Source organism: Canis lupus, chromosome 8 (genome assembly GCF_048164855.1).
Source record: "Canis lupus baileyi chromosome 8, mCanLup2.hap1, whole genome shotgun sequence".
NCBI classification, from domain to species: Eukaryota; Metazoa; Chordata; class Mammalia; order Carnivora; family Canidae; genus Canis; species Canis lupus.
In genome coordinates, this window is record NC_132845.1 from 68,778,384 (window position 1) to 68,796,163 (window position 17,780).

Below are 17,780 nucleotides of genomic sequence, written 5' to 3' on the forward strand. Positions count from 1 at the left end.
CGTGTCCTGCACAACATACCATACGCCCAGTGCCCTTAAAAGTTCAATTTCTGGGTTTTCAGAGTCCTAGAAACTAAAGAGCCAGGAAAGAAGAGCCCCCCAAATTTCTTACTCCGTGGGCCCCCGTCAAATTCCTCAACACGAGCAATACTGGCGTCTAGAACAAGTACTGGGATTGCGAGAAGGAAGGCAACTTGCCTCTGCCCGCACCTTCCCGGCTTCCAAGGCTAGTTGCCCCGCAGGCACCAGGCACCGGCGCTCCCAGCTCGATCCCCCGCCCAGGACTGGGACGCACCCCTCCCCCCGGGGGGAGGGGGCCGGGAGCCTCGGGGTCCCCGGCCTTTCCCAGAATGGCACCCCTCCCGCGGGTGCGCACCCAGCCGCGCCTCCCACAACCCGGGGTCAGACTGGCGGACCCGCGTCCCGCTCCGCGCCTGCTGCCGCGCCTGCTGCCGCTCTGCTCCCGCCCCGGCGAGCCCCCGACCCAGGCGTCCTGCCCCGGTCTGACCCCTCTGGCCCTTACCTCTGGCGACCCCTCACGCACACAGCCTGCCCCCCACCCCCACACACGCACGCACACATGCTGATAACAGCCCCGACCCCCGGCCGAGCCGCAGTCCCCGGGCCAACCCCGGCCGGTCGCCGCGCGCCTGTCCTCGCGGACCCTGGCCGAGAGCCCTGCGCTCGCTCTGCGCGACCCCGGCTCGGCGGCCCCTGGACGGTGGCCCCCTCCTTCGGACCGTGGGGCCGGCCCTGCCCCGCCGCGCTTCCCGGGATGAGGGCTCCCGGCGAGGGCGCCGGCGGAGCCCCTGGTCGCTGAGCGGCCGACGGAGGCGCGGAGATGGGGGCGTGCGGTGAGTACTCGCCGGCCGGAGGAGCCCCCGCCCGCTCGGGCCCCTGTTTGAGCAAGAATTTACCGCTGGGGCCCCGAGGTGGCTGGGTTCAAGGACCGACGACTTGCCAAGGACCCCGGAAGGGCAAGGGGGGTGGGGCAGCCCCCACGTGCCGGCAGGGCTTAGGGAGCCCCTAGGAAAGGTGAAATCTGACCTGGACACGGGGATGCGGTTTGGGGGTTCAGGGAGAAGAGGGGCTGCCACGTGCGTGGGGAGAAGGCTGATACCTGGGTCTTGGAGCAATCACCGGGATCTGCCAGAGGGGAAGCCTCAGTCACGCCGGGGTTGAAGTTTGGCCGGGAGAAGTGGATGCCGGTAGTTTGGGGGGTGGGGTGTGCGCGCAGCAGCGGCCGGATTGAATGAAGGCAGGGGAGGCAGAACCTGAACGCTGGGAAGGTGGGGGTCGGGCGCGACTAGTTGGGGGCAGAGGAGCGGGATGTGTGAACCTGCCCCTCCAAACCCACACAGTCAGCCTGGCACTCTTTTCCAGAATGTCCTGCCCTGTTCCTTTTGCTGTCTTTGCTGCTGCTTCCTCTGGGCCTCCCAGTCCTGGGCGCCCCCCCTCGCCTCATTTGTGACAGCCGGGTCCTGGAGAGATACATCCTGGAGGCCAGGGAGGCCGAAAATGTCACGGTGAGGGTCCCACCTCAGGACATTCTCAGTAGTCCAGGGGTGTCCTCCAAGATCTGGGAACCTGAGCCCCTTCGTTCGGAGATGGAGATGGGAAGCCAGAGCCCTCAGGAAAAATGATAAAAGTGGTAGCCCCTCAATGCATGCCTGGAAGCTAGATGAGGGGCAAAGGTGGAGGGAGCTCTTGGGGAGCCTGACACCCCCTTCCCCCCGAACTGGGGTCATGCATTTCAGATGGGCTGTGCTCAAGGCTGCAGCTTCAGTGAGAATATCACCGTCCCAGACACCAAGGTTAATTTCTATACCTGGAAGAGGATGGATGTGAGTTTATTTTTCCCCTCTACTTGGACAGTCTTGTTTTGCTTACCTGATGGGGTGGGAGGGAGTACCATAGAAGAAGCTGAGGGCTGAATGCAATATGTTTACTCATTTGTTCTTTGTTCATTCATTAATTCATTCATTCAATGAAACTGATCCCAAGCCTTCATTTTGCTCAGCTTGGTGCTTGGGGCTGCTGAGAGGGAGGGGCTGGCCTGGGCCGCTGACTATAAGTCGCCATTCCCTTTAGGTTGGGCAGCAGGCCTTGGAAGTCTGGCAGGGCCTGGCACTGCTCTCAGAAGCCATCCTGCGGGGTCAGGCCCTGTTGGCCAACGCCTCCCAGCCATCTGAGACTCCGCAGCTGCATGTGGACAAAGCCGTCAGCAGCCTGCGCAGCCTCACCTCTCTGCTTCGGGCGCTGGGAGCCCAGGTGGGTAGAAGCCTCCCTTGCACTTCTGCTCCAAGGGCCCTGCCAAGAAATACTGAGACCCCACTGGACCTCCTCATCCCCCCTCCAATTCTGTCCTCCATCCCATCTCCCACCAGGGTCCTGGGCACTTCGGTAACCTTCTCTTCTCTCCTTGTCAGAAGGAGGCCATGTCCCTTCCAGAGGAAGCCTCTCCTGCTCCACTCCGAACATTCACTGTTGATACTTTGTGCAAACTTTTCCGAATCTACTCCAATTTCCTCCGTGGAAAGCTGACACTGTACACAGGGGAGGCCTGCAGAAGAGGAGACAGGTGACCAGGTGCTCCCACCCCAGGCACATCCACCACCTCACTCACTACCACTGCCTGGGCCACGCCTCTGCACCACCACTCCTGACCCCTGTCCAGGGGTGATCTGCTCAGCACCAGCCTGTCCCTTGGACACTCCACGGCCAGTGGTGACATCTCAAGGGCCAGAGGAACTGTCCAGAGCTCAAATCAGATCTAAGGATGTCACAGTGCCAGCCTGAGGCCCGAAGCAGGAGGAATTCGGAGGAAATCAGCTCAAACTTGGGGACAGAGCCTTGCTCGGGAGACTCACCTCGGTGCCCTGCCGAACAGTGATGCCAGGACAAGCTGGAGGGCAATTGCCGATTTTTTGCACCTATCAGGGAGAGACAGGAGAGGCTAGAGAATCTAGGTGGCAAGCCATAAATTCTCTAGGTCTCGTGGGTCTCCTATGACAGCAAGAGCCCACTGGGCAAAGGGTGGTGGGAGCCATGGAGATGGGATAGGGGCTGGCCCCTGGCTCTCATTGGGTCCAAGTTTTGTGTATTTTTCAATCTCATTGGCAGAAACTGAAACCACAACATGGCTCTTGACTTTTCTGTTTTCCCTGGGATCCTCCTACTTCCCTGGCCCTGCTCCGGCCCTGGCAGCAGGCCACAGTCCTGGAAAACTAGAGGTGGAGGGGGTCGGCCCTACGTGCTGCCTCTCATGGTCTATCTGACCTCTTGACCCCACTGGGTCTGAGGCCACAAGCTCTGCCCACGCTGGTCAATAAGGTGGTTCTATTCAAGGCTGTTCCTCAGTAGGCAGTTGGCAACCCTCTGTAGTGAGCTACAGCTGCCATCAAGGAAACAGGAGCCAGGAGGAAGAGCCCCTTTGGGGGCTGGTGGGAGTTCCCAGTCCTGGACCCTGGACCCTTATTATTTCTCACTTCTCCATAGTGCTTTTGACTAAAGCCACATTCCCACATCAGCCTTTGCCACCTCTAAATCCAGCTGACCCTTTTCCTTGCCTGAGGATGGTCAAGGCAAGGAAATGCTCTACCCCAAAACTTGCAGAAGGAGCCACGTTCCCCAAAAGCGGTCTCACTGAGCACTCACTCTGTGCCCAGGGCTATCCTAGGTGGTTCACTTACATGACATTTTATTCCTTGCACAGCCTGATGAGAAAGTTTCCACTGTCATTCCCAGATGAGAAGTAAACTGCCCAAAGCCAAGACAACAGGAATCCCCAATGGCCCCAGCTCTTATCCCTTCCCTCTTCAGCTTATTCTTCCACATAACCCCTACCTGCTCCCTGCTCCCCTGGGATGGGAGACACAGAACAGACTAACTCAGCTCCCGCTCTCCATCCCTACTAATAATTTTACCCAGTACTCCAACATTCCACTTCAAATTCCTTCCCAGAGGGATGCCTTGGTGGCTCAGTGGTAGAGTGTCTGCCTTTGCTCAGGTCGTGATCCCCAGGTCCAGAGATTGAGTCCTGCATCAGGCTCCCTGCAGAGAGCCCAATCCTGGCCATTATCATATGTGTGGGGATCAGCCTTTCTGCTCATATCACAAAACTTAGAGAAGTCAGCCTGCATCCCTGAAAATATGCAAAAGAAAAAGAATTTTTGCAATCTGCAGGAGGACAAATGATGGGTCGGTTGGGGGATTGGATGGTATGTGCTAAATATATGTGTGTGTGCTGGGGGGGCCGTGGCCAAGCGTGGTGGGAGGAATCAAAGGAGAGGTGGACCCAAAGGAGAATTCCCCCCTCCTCCCCTGCCTGGCCAACTCAGTTCCTAGGGTATAGTGCCCTCTTCAGGCCCCACTGGAAAATGTTAGAGAAATACACAAGTCAAAGAGCCCTTAGGTCTCTGATTATTCTTTGCACATTTCAATAAAAATTTGTATTACAGTTTCCACAGATGGCATCTGGTTCTTGCCCCACTGCTGTGAAACAGTAAGGGAGGAATCTGTCTCTCTCGCTGGCAAAATCGAAGCTAAGAGAGGTGTCCAAGGCATGCAGCTAATAATGGTAGCTAGGACCTGAACACAAGGTTTAGGAATCGTAACCTCCAAGCCCATCTTAGCCTGATGTGTCATCTAGACATCCCTGCCCACCCAATTCCTGACTCTTTTTCCCCCAGAAGTCAGGGCCATCTGCCTTATTCCTTGATTTTTCTTCAGACTGCTTACTGCTTTCTATTACAAAAAACAAAAAAAAACAAAAAAAAAAAACAAAAGAAGATAGAAGTTAATGGAACTGAACTGTATGACCTGGGCCAGTATGTTAAGACATAAAAAACAAAACTCATTTATTACACATTTATGGAGTGCCTACTGTGTGCCAGCCTTTGCACTAAGTACTAGGAAAACATGAAATGACAGCCTGTGTCTTTCTCAGCCCTGTGTCTCCAAGAGCAGGCATTCCTCCCAGAGGCAAAACAACATGAACTCATTAACTGTATAGCCAGCTTGATATGTGACTGCATGTGGACAGGCCTGGATAGGAAGGACCCGGCAAGGGCCCAAGTCCCTGAGAAAAGAACACACATACACAAGGGGGGTGTTGCTAGATTGCAAAGGGTCTTCAAATGTGAGCTGGGAATGTGAAGTTTCTGCTGTACTATTATTATTATGGTTCATGACAGATTAAACTCTGGCACCTGCATGATCTGCTGTGATTCTCACCACAAGTCCATGAAACTGAGAGGACTTAGGTATCATCTCTATTTGCCAGATAGGGAAAATAAAACTAAGCTCCACCAGGTAAATGAGGGAACCAGCTCTTCGGACTTCTTGGCAGGCCAGGCACCAGCATGATCCAGTTCTGAGTCAGTGGGTTACATAATTGTTTAATGGAGATGCCTTCTGTTTGTAGAGTGCTTTGTGATTTAGGAGGTGCTTTCCTGGGCATTTTCTTATTTGCTCTCCTAACTGCATGAAGATGGCAGAGATGGTAGAGGATCTCCATTTTGCAGAGGCAGAAACCAAGATCCACAGAGATTATGGGCCTTGTCCAAGCTATAAGACACTGAGAAGAATATAAAGACCAGGAGCCAGGCTCTCCAACTCGTGTTCCCTTTTCTACCAGAAGCAGGGATGGTTGGGAAAGGAAAGTAGAGGGAATGGCTGGAGGGGAGAAAGCAGCTCCAGGTCAATCAGACTTAAGGCCCATTCTTCTCTCACTATCAACTCCTCCCCAAGGGGCACCTGGGTGGCTCAGTCGATTGAGTGTGCAACTCTTGTTTCGGCCCAGGTCATGATCTAATGGGTTGTGGGATCAAGGCCTGCTCTTAGTGGGAAGTCTGCTTGAGATTCTCTCCCTCTGATGCCCCCAAATAAATAAGTAAGTAAATAAATAAATAAATAAATAAATAAATAAATAAATAAATAAATACATGACCCGCACACAATTTCTGCTTTTAAAAAACACTTAGCTGTGGGCAGCCCGAGTGGCTCAGCGGTTTAGCGCCTGCCTTCCGCCCAGGGCGTGATCCTGGAGACCGGGGATTGAGTCCCACATCGGCCTCCCTGCATGGAGCCTGCTTCTCCCTCTGCCTGTGTCTCTGCCTCTCTCTCTCTCTGTTCTCTCTCATGAATAAATAAATAAAATCTTTAAAAAATAATAAAAAATAAAAATAAAATAAAAATAAAAACACTTAGCTGGGCTAGTGTCTCCATTTTACAGAAGAGCAAACTAAGGCCCAGAGTGAGTAAAGTGGAAACACAGCAAAGCCAAGAGTGGCTTTAATTCTCTGGAGCGTTCCCCAGGTTTTTCCACATGCCAGGGTCCCTCACACCTATTCCTACACCTGTTAAGCTTGACAAGTGACAAACCCTCCGGGGCCTTGTGCATTCTCAACCCCTCAAAATGCAGAGCCCGGTGGTTCCCTTCCACATGGCCATCCCGTCCTGTCCTGCCTTGTGTACCAACCCCCACCCCCAGACAGGTTGGAAGCTGTGACTGTCCTGCTCTGTGGGTCTGTGGCGCCAAAGAGAGGTCAGCAAAAGCAGCCCTCAGAGGACTTATTGCCCAACCAGGAGGGGCTGTGGATCAATTGGCTTCTGCTGCTTTTCCCCAGGTTAACCATTTCCTGGCTCTCTTCCTCTCTTGATTGCTATCCTAACTGGATATGGATGGAGGAAGGGTAGATGAGCATCGAGGCTAGGTATCCTTTACATCCCCCCTTTGATGTAAGAGGAAGAGGATCTCTCTCTCCCCAGGTGTGACCCCCTACATGATCCTATTGGTGCTCACTTGGGCAGGAGTCCCCAAGACTGTGAGGGTGATTAGGACTTCTCTCTTCAATACTTGGTGTATGACTGTGCCAGCTTCTCCCAGACAGCTAGTAAGAATGGCTGTTCCAGGCATCACTGTCATTTGTCAGGGCCCAGTGCCCCAGGCATAGATAGAGTAGGGGGTTAGCCTGAAGGTTTCTAGGAACACCTGGGTATGGTTGCCTATGGGGAATCTGCACAGGATAGACCAGCTCGCTGCTGACTGGCCCTCCAGCCTAGATACAAGCTGTGTGTGCCGTGAGGTCAACAGTGTTTTTTAAAGGGGCAAAACGACCCTTCAGTTGCAATCTTATGTAGGATTGCCATTTATGAAACAACTCAAAGCAGAGCTGCTCTGGCTGGGGTGGGGGGAGGTGGACGGTGGTGGACCCTGATCTCTGTTGGATATTCCCATCAGAACTGTGGGACTCTGTAGGACACAGCATGGGACTGTCAGCACTGTGCTCTCCTGCTGAGCAACTGACTTCACTTCTCCGGAGCTCTGTTTCTAGAATGAGGACATGGAAAATGAGGACAATAATTTTGCAATGAAGAAGACATGAGGTTCATTCATGTTAGCTTAGGCTGCAAGTACTGCTGTTTCTGGCTCCAGAAAGCTCTCGATCCACTCATGCCCCCACTCTTCCTGTCTTGATGTTAGCGTCCAACTACACCACCATCTCCCACCCTTCACAGACTCCTCTCCCATCTCCCCAGCTCCAGTGAGCCCCACATTTGTCCATATCTGCCCAGGCTGCCTAAGCGGCCTTTTTTTGTTGTTGTTGTTTTTTATTTATGATAGTGACACACACACACACACAGAGAGGCAGAGACACAGGCAGAGGGAGAAGCAGGCTCCATGCACCGGGAGCCTGACGTGGGATTCGATCCGGGTCTCCAGGATCGCGCCCTGGGCCAAAGGCAGGTGCTAAACCGCTGCGCCAACCAGGGATCCCCCAAGCAGCCTTTTGAAAATGCAAGCCAGATCAAATCACCCTGGTTGCTTAAAAACTTTTGATGGCTCCTCAAAGCTAAGGCTTTTAAGGTTCTTCAAGACAGGGCCCTACCCCTTCCCAGTGTTACACACACACACACACACACACACACACCATTCCTTTTTTTTTTTTTTTTTTTTAATTTATTTATTTAGAGAGAGCACTTGTGTGCACACATGCCCACAGGTCGGGGGCGGGTAGCAGGGACAGAGGGAGGAGAGAGAATCTCAAGTGGACTCCATGTTGATCGCAGACCTGGACAGGGGCTTGATCTCATGAACCTTAGATCATGATCTAAGCTGAAATCAAGAGTCAGATGGTTAATCGACTAAGCCACCCAGGCCCTCCCTCCACCATTCTTTAAAAGTGTCACGCTCCTTCTAAGCCTGGAACATTCTCTCTTCCTGGATATGCCTTCCCAACTTATTTGCCTCATTACCATCTCTTTGTGGTTTAGAAAGCCTCTCAAGTGTCACCTCTTTCGAAAGCCTTCCCTTCCTGTTGCCAGTGACCTGGGCCAGGGACTCCTCCACATACTCCCCACCAATGTACTTATCTGCCTGGCCACCTGTTGTCAGCCCCTCAGAGGGATGCATATGGAGAGAAGCCCTGATGATGGTAAAGTGTGGTGGGGAAAGGTAAGGAGGTGTGGGCCAGAGGACAGAGGTTGTCATGAGCACAAGCTAAGGTAAGGGTGAGTTGGCTGTGGCAGGAGTGGCAATGGGGCCTCTCTGAAAGGGGTACTGCTGTGGCCTGCTTGCCACCAGAGCCTTTTCCACTTGCCTCCTACTCCACAGGTAAAACAGAGGCCTCTAGGGACGCCTGGGTGGCTTAGTCAGTGGAGCCTGCGACCCCTTGATTTTAGGATTATTGATTCCCACATTGGGTATAGAGATTACTTCAATAAAATCTTTAGGGATGCCTGGGTGGCTTAGTAGTTGAGTGTCTGCCTTCAGCTCAGGGCATGATCCCGGGGTCCTGGGATTGAGTCCGCATCAGGCACCCCGCAGGGAGCCTGCTTTTCCTTCTGCCTATGTCTCTGCCTCTCTCTGTGTGTCTCTCAGGAATAAATAAATAAAATTGGTAAAAAATTTAAAAAAATCTTTGAAAAACAAACAGGGGCTTCTGGGTGGCTCAGTTGCCTAAGCATCTGCCTTCGGCTCAGGTCATGATCTCAGGGTCCTGGGACCCAGCCTCATGTCGGGATCCCGGCTTAGAGGGGAGTCTGTTTCTCCTTCACCCTCTGCCCCTCACCCCCACTCTGCTTGTGCTCCATTTCTTTCTCTCTCAAATAAATAAATACAATCTTTAAATAAAGAAACAAAAACCAGAGGCCACTAAACATGCTTTGGCAAGGGTCCCCTCGCTCCTTCCCTTCCCAGAGCTGGCTTGTCCTACCTGTTGCCTGTATCCTGGACTCTTCAGCTTCTTTCATTTAACAACATGTGCAGGTGGTCTTTCCACTGTCAGAACATACTGATCTACCATCATCCCTTTTTTCTTTAAGTCAGGAATAAACTTTGACAAACAGTGTTATAATATCAAGTAAATATTTTTGTGTGTTTGTGTTTTTTTAAAAGATTTTATTTATTTATTCATGAGAGACAGGGAGAGAAAGAGAGAGAGGCAGAGATACAGGCAGAGGGAGAAGCAGGCTCCATGCAGGGAGCCCGACTTGGGACTCGATCTCGGGTCTCCAGATCATGCCCTAGGCTGAAGGCGGCGCTAAACAGTTGAGCCACCCAGGCTGCTCTCAAGTAAATATTTTTGAAATGATTTTTTTGAATTGTGGCAACATACTCATAATATAAAATTTACCTTCTTAACCATTAAATTTTTTTTAAGTTTTTAAAAATTTATTTAAGTCATCTCTACACCCAATATGAGGCTTGAACCCACAACCCCAAGATAAAGAGTCTCATGCTTTTCCAACTGAGCCAGCCAGGTGCCCCTCTTCTTAAGCATCTTTAAGTATACAGTTTAGTGGTATTAAGTACATTCACATTGTGCAACCATCACCACTGGTCATCCACAGAACCCTTTCATCTTCCCAAACAGAAATTCTGTCCTAATTAAACACTAATTCCCTATTCCCTGCAGCTACCATTCTATTTTCTGTTTCTATGAGTTGGACTACCGTAGGTACCTCATGTAAATGGAATCATATGATATTTGTCTTGTGTCAGGCTTGTTTCACTTAGCATCATGTTCTCAATGCTGTAGGATGTGTGAGAATTTCCTTCACTTTAAAGGCTGAATGATATTCCATTGTATGGAAACACCATATTTTGTTTGTTTTGTGGACTTTTGGGTTGTTCTCACCTATTGGCTTTGGTGAATAATGCCACCATAAACACGGGGATCCAGGTATCTCTTCCAAGTCTCTGCTTTCAATTCTTTTGGGAAGTGGAATTGCTGGACCCTCCAGTAATTCTAGTTGTTTCTTTTTTTTTTTTTGAAGATTTTATTTACTTATTCATGAGAGACAACACAGAGGCAGAAACATAGCCAGAGGGAGAAGCAGGCTCCCCTCGGGGAGCCCGATATGGAACTGGATCCCAGGACCCTGGCATCATGACCTGAGCTGAAGGCAGATGCTCAACCACAGAGCACCCAGGTGCCCCGGTAGTTCTATTTTTAATTTTGGGGGAGCTTCATTCTTTTTAATACCTACTTACTATTCCTTCATATGAAAAATATTCCTTGACTATGATCCAACTTCGTATCTACTGGTCCACATTTAGGTAATCTCGATTTTTTTTTTCTATTTTAACCAATGCCACAATAATCATCTTTAAAATGCGCCCAGCTTTGGGCAAATACACGTGGATTTCTGTGGGGAGATTCCTAAAAAGGCAAGGTGGGGTCAAAGCCAGGCATGTTAGAAAGTTTGACAGCCACTGTCATATTACTTTCCAATAAGTTTTCACCAACCTACGGTCTTAGTATCAATGTATTTGAGCTTGTCTATCTACATCCTGGCCAACCCTCAATGCTTTCAATCTCTTAAATGGTGGTCAGTGTGACAGTTGTAGATTTGATTAGCATTTCTTATAACCAGTGAAGCAGAACATCTTTTCCGATGTTTACTGGCTGGTGGCACATCTTCCCGTGGGACTTGTCTTTTTTTATCCTTTACCAATCAGGGTTTCCAGTCCCACTTTATTTGATTTGCCAGTTGTTTTGCTGCTGTTGCCAGCTATAGAATTTTAGGTTTGAAATGATTTCTGTTGGAATTCTGTAGACAATGTTCCACGGCCTCTTAGAACCCACGGTTGCTGTTGAAAAGCCTGATGCCATGCTGATTCCTGATCCTTAGTATGTGACCTGTTTTTCTATCTGAAAGTGATTTAAGGGTTTTTTCTTTCTTCCCTGCTTCTCTGAAATCTCATGACATGCCTTCCGTGGGTGTCCTTGCATTCATCATATGAGACTTCTTCTAATCAAGAGACTTGTATCTCAGTCCCGGGAAATTTTCTTGTGTGGTTTCTCTTAAGTCATTTATTCTCTTTGGTCCTTTCGGTTTTGAACTCTTTTGGTTAGATGTTAGACCTCCCGGACTGCCGAGTCTCTTTTTCCTGTCTTTCTTGCTTTCCTTCCCTTCTGCTCTCATTTCATTTCTCTTCATTGGATTTCAAATTTCCACCCTGGTAGTTTCCATTTCCCAGAGCATTCCTGTGTTCTCTGATTGTCCAGTTTTCATGGCATCCTTCAAAGGCTGTCAAGCAAGGAGGGTCAAGGGTGGATAAAGTGGCCTGGGCTCACTGTACCTTCCCCCTCTCCCCTGAGAACCACCTCTGAGGTTCTGCATGGCTCCTCCAGTCTGGACTCTGGTGCTGTTGGTGGGGGCTGCCTGGGGCCAGGGCCACATGCCTACCCCTGTCAGGTAAGCTGGGCTCTGGGGATGATCAGGGGTGGCTCTGAGGGAGAGTGAGGGGCAAACCAAACAGGGGTGCAAGCAGGGTAATGATGAAGGGCACAGCCCTATGGAGGAAGAGGGTGATGAACAGGAATGGTGGTGGGGAGCCCTTCAGCCCAAGATCCTGGAACTTAGGGGTGTGAGAAGCTCAGTGGGAACAGGACAGAGCCCAGATGGGAGACAGAGGGGGGAGGCAAGGAGCTAAGGAGACAGAGAGGAGAGGTGGGGTCCTCAGAAAATGGGCTGAACCCAGGGCAAATTCAGCAGATAAGAGACTTCAAGGTAGAGGCAGCAAGAAATGAAGGATGGCTTGGTGTTCCTATAGGGGGAGAAAGGGCCATCCCTCTGTTATTTATTTATTTTTTTAGGATTGCATTTATTTGAGAGAAAGCAAGCATGAGCAGGGGGAGAGACAGAGGGAGAGGGAGAAGCAGACTCCGCAGAGCAAGAAGCCCGATGCAGTCTGGAATCATGACCTTAGCCACCCAGGCGGCCCCCTCTGTTACTCATCTCGTGTTCAGCAGCCTGTAGTTGGGGCAGTAACTCCCTGCCACCTACCCGGCAGCATGGGACCCACATAGTCCCCATTCTCAGCCCAAAGGAAGGAGCTTCCCCAGGTGCCAACACTTAAGTACTCCTCCAGAATCTCCATTCATAGGAACAGGTTCCTTCTAGAGCTCAGCTCTACTACGCACACCACCTCGGACACAGATGAACCCAGGGAACCAGAGGCCATGTGAGGAGCTTGGAAGGGAGATGTTTTGTCCTTTTTTTTTTTTTAAGATTTTATTTATTTATTCATAGACACAGAGAGAGAGCCATAGACACAGGCAGAGGGAGAAGCAGGCTCCATGTAGGGAGCCCGATGCGGGACTCGATCTCAGGTCTCCAGGATCACACCCCAGGCTGCAGGCGGCGCCAAACCGCTGTGCCACCAGGGCTGCCCTGTTTTTCCTTTTTTTTAGGAGATAGATGAGAATTTAATGTGAGGAGACTCAGTGACATTTTGAAAACCTTAAAGAAGTGGTGCTGGGTGGTTTAGTTGGTTAAGTGTCTGCCTTCGGCTCAGGTCATGATCGTGGGGCGGGGGTCCTGGGATCAAGCCCCTCATTGGGCTCCCTGCTCTGCAAGAAGTCTGCTTCTCCCTCTTCCTCTCCTGCTCCTCCTGCTTGAGCTCTCTCTCTCTCTCTCTTTCTCAAATAAGTAAAATTTTAAAATCTTAATAAAAAAAGAAAGAAAATCTTAAAGAAGAGAAGTAAATATACATCCGCTGCCTGCAATTTGGTACAATATGGTTAACATGAAAGGAAATGTCTTCCACCTGTGACTACTCAGAAAGCTCACAATCATCAAGGCTTATGATTCTTGATAATGATAAATATTCCTCTTTTTTTCTCCTCTTTTTTTTCTCCCAATTAACGCCAAGGAAAGAGAAGCCTCCGGACTGGAAGCCAGGTGACCGCAGCTCTACGGATAACTGTGAGTTGGAAACCAGCACCATTCAGATTCCTCTCCTTCCCAGTGTGGCCACCTCCAGGGCAGGCCTTAGATGATGGATGCTGGAGGGAAAACATGCAGGAGTAGGAGTCCAAGCCCTACCTGGAAGAGTCTCATTCAAATTAACAATCTCAAATTGTCTGCACCGGAACGAATCCTGTCTGCCCGGCTGATTCCAGCCCCTGGGACCACACTTTGCGACCTCTGTCCTAGAAGTCATTCTGCCCTGTCCTCCGCCCTGAAATTCTCCTAAGGGATTATTTTTTTTTTTTAAGATTTTATTTATTTATTCATGAGAGACACACACACAGAGAGAGAGAGAGAGAGAGAGAGAGAGAGAGGCAGAGACACAGGTAGAGGGAGAAGCAGGCTCCATGCAGGGAGCCCCACGCGGAACTCGATCCTGGGTCTCTAGGATCAGGCCCTGGGCCGAAGGCAGCACTAAACCGCTGAGCCACCGGGGCTGCCCCCCTTTTTTTTCTTTTTAAGATTTTATTTATTTGTTCATGAGAGAACAGAAACAGCAGAGAGAAACCGAGACACAGGCAGAGGGAGAAGCAGGGTCCCTGTGGAGAGCCTGATGTAAGACTCCATCCCAGGACCTTGGGATCATGCCCTGAGCCAAAGACAGAGGCTCAATCACTGAGCCACCCAGGTGCCCCCTCCTAAGAGATTCTTATTTCTTGGATTCTCTTGTCTAAAGTTCTGCTCTGGACTCTAAAGCTCCTTGTGGTTGCCTTCCCTGAGGTTAGCCACCCCCCAAACCCCGCTTTGGCCATCTCCCCTCTCCTGGCCTCAAAGTGGCCCTTTCTTCCCAGCTATTCTCACCCAGTGTGACTTTGAGGATGACGCCAAACCCCTCTGTGATTGGACCCAAGAGTCCACAGATGACGGGGACTGGATTCGAACCAGTGGGCCCTCCCCCACTGGCAGCACCGGTCCCCCCGGGGGGTACCCCAATGGAGGTGAGGAAGCCTAAGGTTGAGGGAGACAGCTGGGCAGGCAATGAGCACAGGGTGAAGGGAGGCAGCTGGAAGTGGACGCCGGGACCCTGGAAAGGAGGTGGGAGGGGCAGCCCTCAGGGGTGGCAGGACCTCCTCACCCTCCTCGGCTCTGCCTCTCCCAGAGGGCCACTACCTGCACATGGACTCGAACACCTTCCACCGTGGCGGGGTGGCCCGCCTACAGAGCCCCCCACTATGGGTGCAAGGTCCCCTCTGTGTGTACTTCGCCTACCACATGTTTGGGTTGTCGTGGGGAGCCCAGCTCAAACTGCTGCTGCTCAGGGACACCAAGAAAAAGCACCCCAGCCTGCTCTGGAAACACATTAACACCCAGAGGCCCTCCTGGATGCCCACCGCTGTCACCGTGCCTATGGGACTTGTCCTGCCCAGCCGGGTGAGAGCGAGGACAGAGCCTTGGACCCCCATAGGAATCCAGGTGGAGGAGGGGGGAGAGGGGTGGGCAGGAGGACCAGAGCACAGAGAGGGCTCAGGGCTGGGCCATCTGAATTCAGGAAGGACACTGGGAGCCTGAGGCAAAGGAGCTTACATGGTGGGTGGTCCCCTTCTTTCTCCCACAGTTGACGTTTGAAGGAATGAGGGGCAGCACGGCATACCTGGACATCTCTCTGGATGCCATCTCTATCCATCGGGGTTCCTGCAATCGGGGTAAGGCCCTGTTCCTCCTCCTCTTCTTTCTCTCTGCCTCTACCAACTGCCCAGGGTGGCAAAAGTAGCTCAGCAACCATGACGCTGCTTTCTCCCAGAGTTGAGGCTACTTGTTTCCCTCTACCTCCACATCTCATACTTTGAATCCTGAAAGCAGCCACACCTAAAGAGAGGGGTTTTTTTCTCTCTCTTTTTAAAAGATTTTATTTATTTATTTATTTGAGAGAGAGAGAGGGAGAGAGAGAGAGAGAGAAAGGAAAGAAAAGGAACAGGGAGAGAGGGAAAAGCAGACTCCTCTCAGAGTAGGGAGCCCGATGCAGAGTTTCATCCTGGGATTCCGGAATCATGACCTGAGCTGAAGGCAGACACTTCCCTGACTGAGCCACCCAGGTGCCCCATAGAGGTTCTTTTTTTTTTTTTTTTTTTTTAAGATTTTATTTATTTATTCATGAGAGGCAGAGAGAGAGACAGAGACACAGGCAGAGGGAGAAGCAAGCTCCATGCAGGGAGCCCGACGTGGGACTCGATTCCGGGACTCCAGGATCACACCCTGGGCCGAAGGCGGCGCTAAACCGCTGAGCCACCTGGACTGCCCTAGAGTTTCTTTTTAAAACAGAGTTGTGGTAATACCTTTTCTAGATGAAAAACCATTCCAGTTTGCCCTGGGCTGTCCCTCTTTTTGCATTGAAAAGTCCTGCATCTTAGGAAACCCTCAGTTCCTGGCCAAAACTGGATGTCTGGTCACCCTGGTTGTTATTCCAGATTCACATAGGATTATGCTAGCTGCTCTCCCCATATGATTTAATTTACAGTGGTGGGTACTGTTCCCAATTATAGATGAGGAAATTAATGGGCAGCTTAAGGAATCTTCCCAGGAATAAGCCACTAAGGGATGAGGCTGTATCTGGCTCAAAAGCCCACCATGGCTCAGAGTAGGACATAGACTGGGACTCAGAATTCTGACCCCAAGCTGAGGCATACTCTTTGGAGCTGCATCCTCCTAGAAAAATCTAAATCCTCTCTTCTGCCTTCTTTTTCCCCTCAGTCTGCATGATGCAAACGTGTAGCTTCGACATTCCAAATGATCTCTGTGGCTGGAGCTGGATCCCGACAGCCTCTGGTGCTAAGTGGGTTCAGAAGAAAGGGCCGTCCAAGGTGCCAAACGTGGGGCCTGAGGATGATTTCTCTAGCCCTGGTAGTGAGTAATGGCCACACTTCTGCCTTTTGACTTTCTGGGCTTCTAGTGACCTCTGCAGGAGTTTACGATGTTTGCCTGACAACCATGCAATTCCTGCCCTGGGATGGCCTCGGCTGAACCCCAGCAACCTCAAACCTCTGTCAGCTCAAGTTACTCAGCAGAAAGCACATTCAGCTTCCCCCACTGCCATCCCATAAACTCTACCTGGCAGACCCAACACAGTCTGCTCCTCATCTTTCTCTGGAACCATTTATCCATTCATCCATTCATGTATTCATGTATTTGTTCATTCATTCATTCATTCATTCATTCATTCATTCATTCATTCGTTTATTGAGCTCCTATGATATGCCTGGTGCTGCCCCAGGCCCTTGAGGTAGATTGGCTAACAAAATAAACTAGGAATGGCAGGACATGAGAGGAAGATGGTTCCTGAAACAGTAAAGAAATAAATTATATAGTGATAAAGTGAGAAGTACGATTGGAAAAATAAAAGTCAAACAAAATAAGGGGATTGGAATGCAGGGATACGGGGGTTGTAAGTTTTAAATGGAGTGGTCAGGGTAGGTCTCATTCAGGTCATATTTGAACATAAACTTGTAGGAGGTGAGGAAGTGATGAAGTGTACACACAGAGGGGAAGAAAGAACATTCTAAGCAGAGGTCCATGCAAAGGTCCTGAGGTGGCAGTGGGCTTGGGGGTGAAGGAGGTGCCAGATAGGGCAAGGGGCCACATGACTAGGATGGAGACCAGGAGCTCAAACCAGCCAGTCCCAGGAGGGATCACATGGAGCCAGACTAGACCAGATCACGTGGAACCTTAAAGGTCATCGTCAAGGGAGTGGCTTTTATTCTCTGTGGATGCGGTTGGGGAGCTTCTGCAGGACTTGCAGCAGAGGAGTGACTTAAAATGTTTAAAAGCATCACCTGGTCTGGGTTTTTTGCGTTGAGAATCCACTGAAGAGAACAGCCAATCGTACAGGCAAAGAGGCCATTTAGGGGGCTTCCCGGGCGATACTCTTCCTCTCCCACTGCATCCATGTCCATCTATTCCCTGCTTTCCTCCCACCACCTCACTGTGCTCTTGGCTGGGCTTTTCTTTCTTTCATTTTAAAGTAAGGCTCCACGCCCAGCATAGAGATCAAGACCTGAACTGAGATCAAAAGTAGGACGCTTAACCAAAGGCCTCAGTAAATGTTGGTGGTTGTTGTTTTAATTTTCTTTCTTTTTCCCTCTTGGCTCTTTCTATTTTTTCCATTTTCTCTTTGTTTCTCTCCCACTTCTTTCCACCAACCAGCTTATCCCAGCAATGTCCTCCTTGCATTTTCTTTCACCATTTACCATTTCCTTCCTTCCCCTTCCTCCTCCTTCCCTGTTGTTGCCTCTCTTTTCTCCCCATTCCCCTCACCCCAGCAACTCCTCTTTTCTGCCCTCCCGAAGCCCAGGCAGGACCATGTGGGAGTCAGGACCCAGCACCCTGCCTGCACAGCCTTATTCCCCTCCCCCGCTACCAGTTGCATCCCGGAGTGAGGTCCAGGCTGATTGGCTGTCTGAGCTGCTGGGGTTGGTGGGGTCAGGAGATGCCTACTTCTCTGTGTCCGGACCATTCTTTTCTCACCAGTCTGTGTGAATCAACTATGTCCAGTGGGTCAAGAGAGGAAGAGGATATGACTCTGG

General features: G+C 50.8%; 2 protein-coding genes across 2 annotated transcripts in view; both read left to right on the forward strand.

Annotated features, from left to right (window-relative positions):
* Window positions 1-841: 841 nt before the first annotated feature.
* Window positions 842-3,235, forward strand: EPO (erythropoietin). Its single transcript, XM_072833989.1, has 5 exons — window positions 842-854; window positions 1,384-1,526; window positions 1,758-1,844; window positions 2,092-2,271; window positions 2,430-3,235. The coding sequence occupies exons 1-5, from the start codon at window positions 842-844 to the stop codon at window positions 2,583-2,585; spliced, it is 579 nt and encodes a 192-aa protein (XP_072690090.1). The 3' UTR covers window positions 2,586-3,235.
* Window positions 3,236-11,069: 7,834 nt separating this feature from the next.
* Window positions 11,070-17,780, forward strand: part of ZAN (zonadhesin) — a 38,927-nt gene continuing 32,216 nt past the window's right edge. Inside the window, exons 1-7 of the mRNA XM_072837281.1 lie at window positions 11,070-11,138; window positions 11,610-11,706; window positions 13,166-13,218; window positions 14,055-14,201; window positions 14,363-14,634; window positions 14,819-14,906; window positions 15,952-16,104. Coding sequence (XP_072693382.1) covers window positions 11,630-11,706; window positions 13,166-13,218; window positions 14,055-14,201; window positions 14,363-14,634; window positions 14,819-14,906; window positions 15,952-16,104 — 790 coding nt within the window. The 5' untranslated portion in view covers window positions 11,070-11,138; window positions 11,610-11,629. The remainder of the gene's footprint in view (window positions 11,139-11,609; window positions 11,707-13,165; window positions 13,219-14,054; window positions 14,202-14,362; window positions 14,635-14,818; window positions 14,907-15,951; window positions 16,105-17,780) is intronic.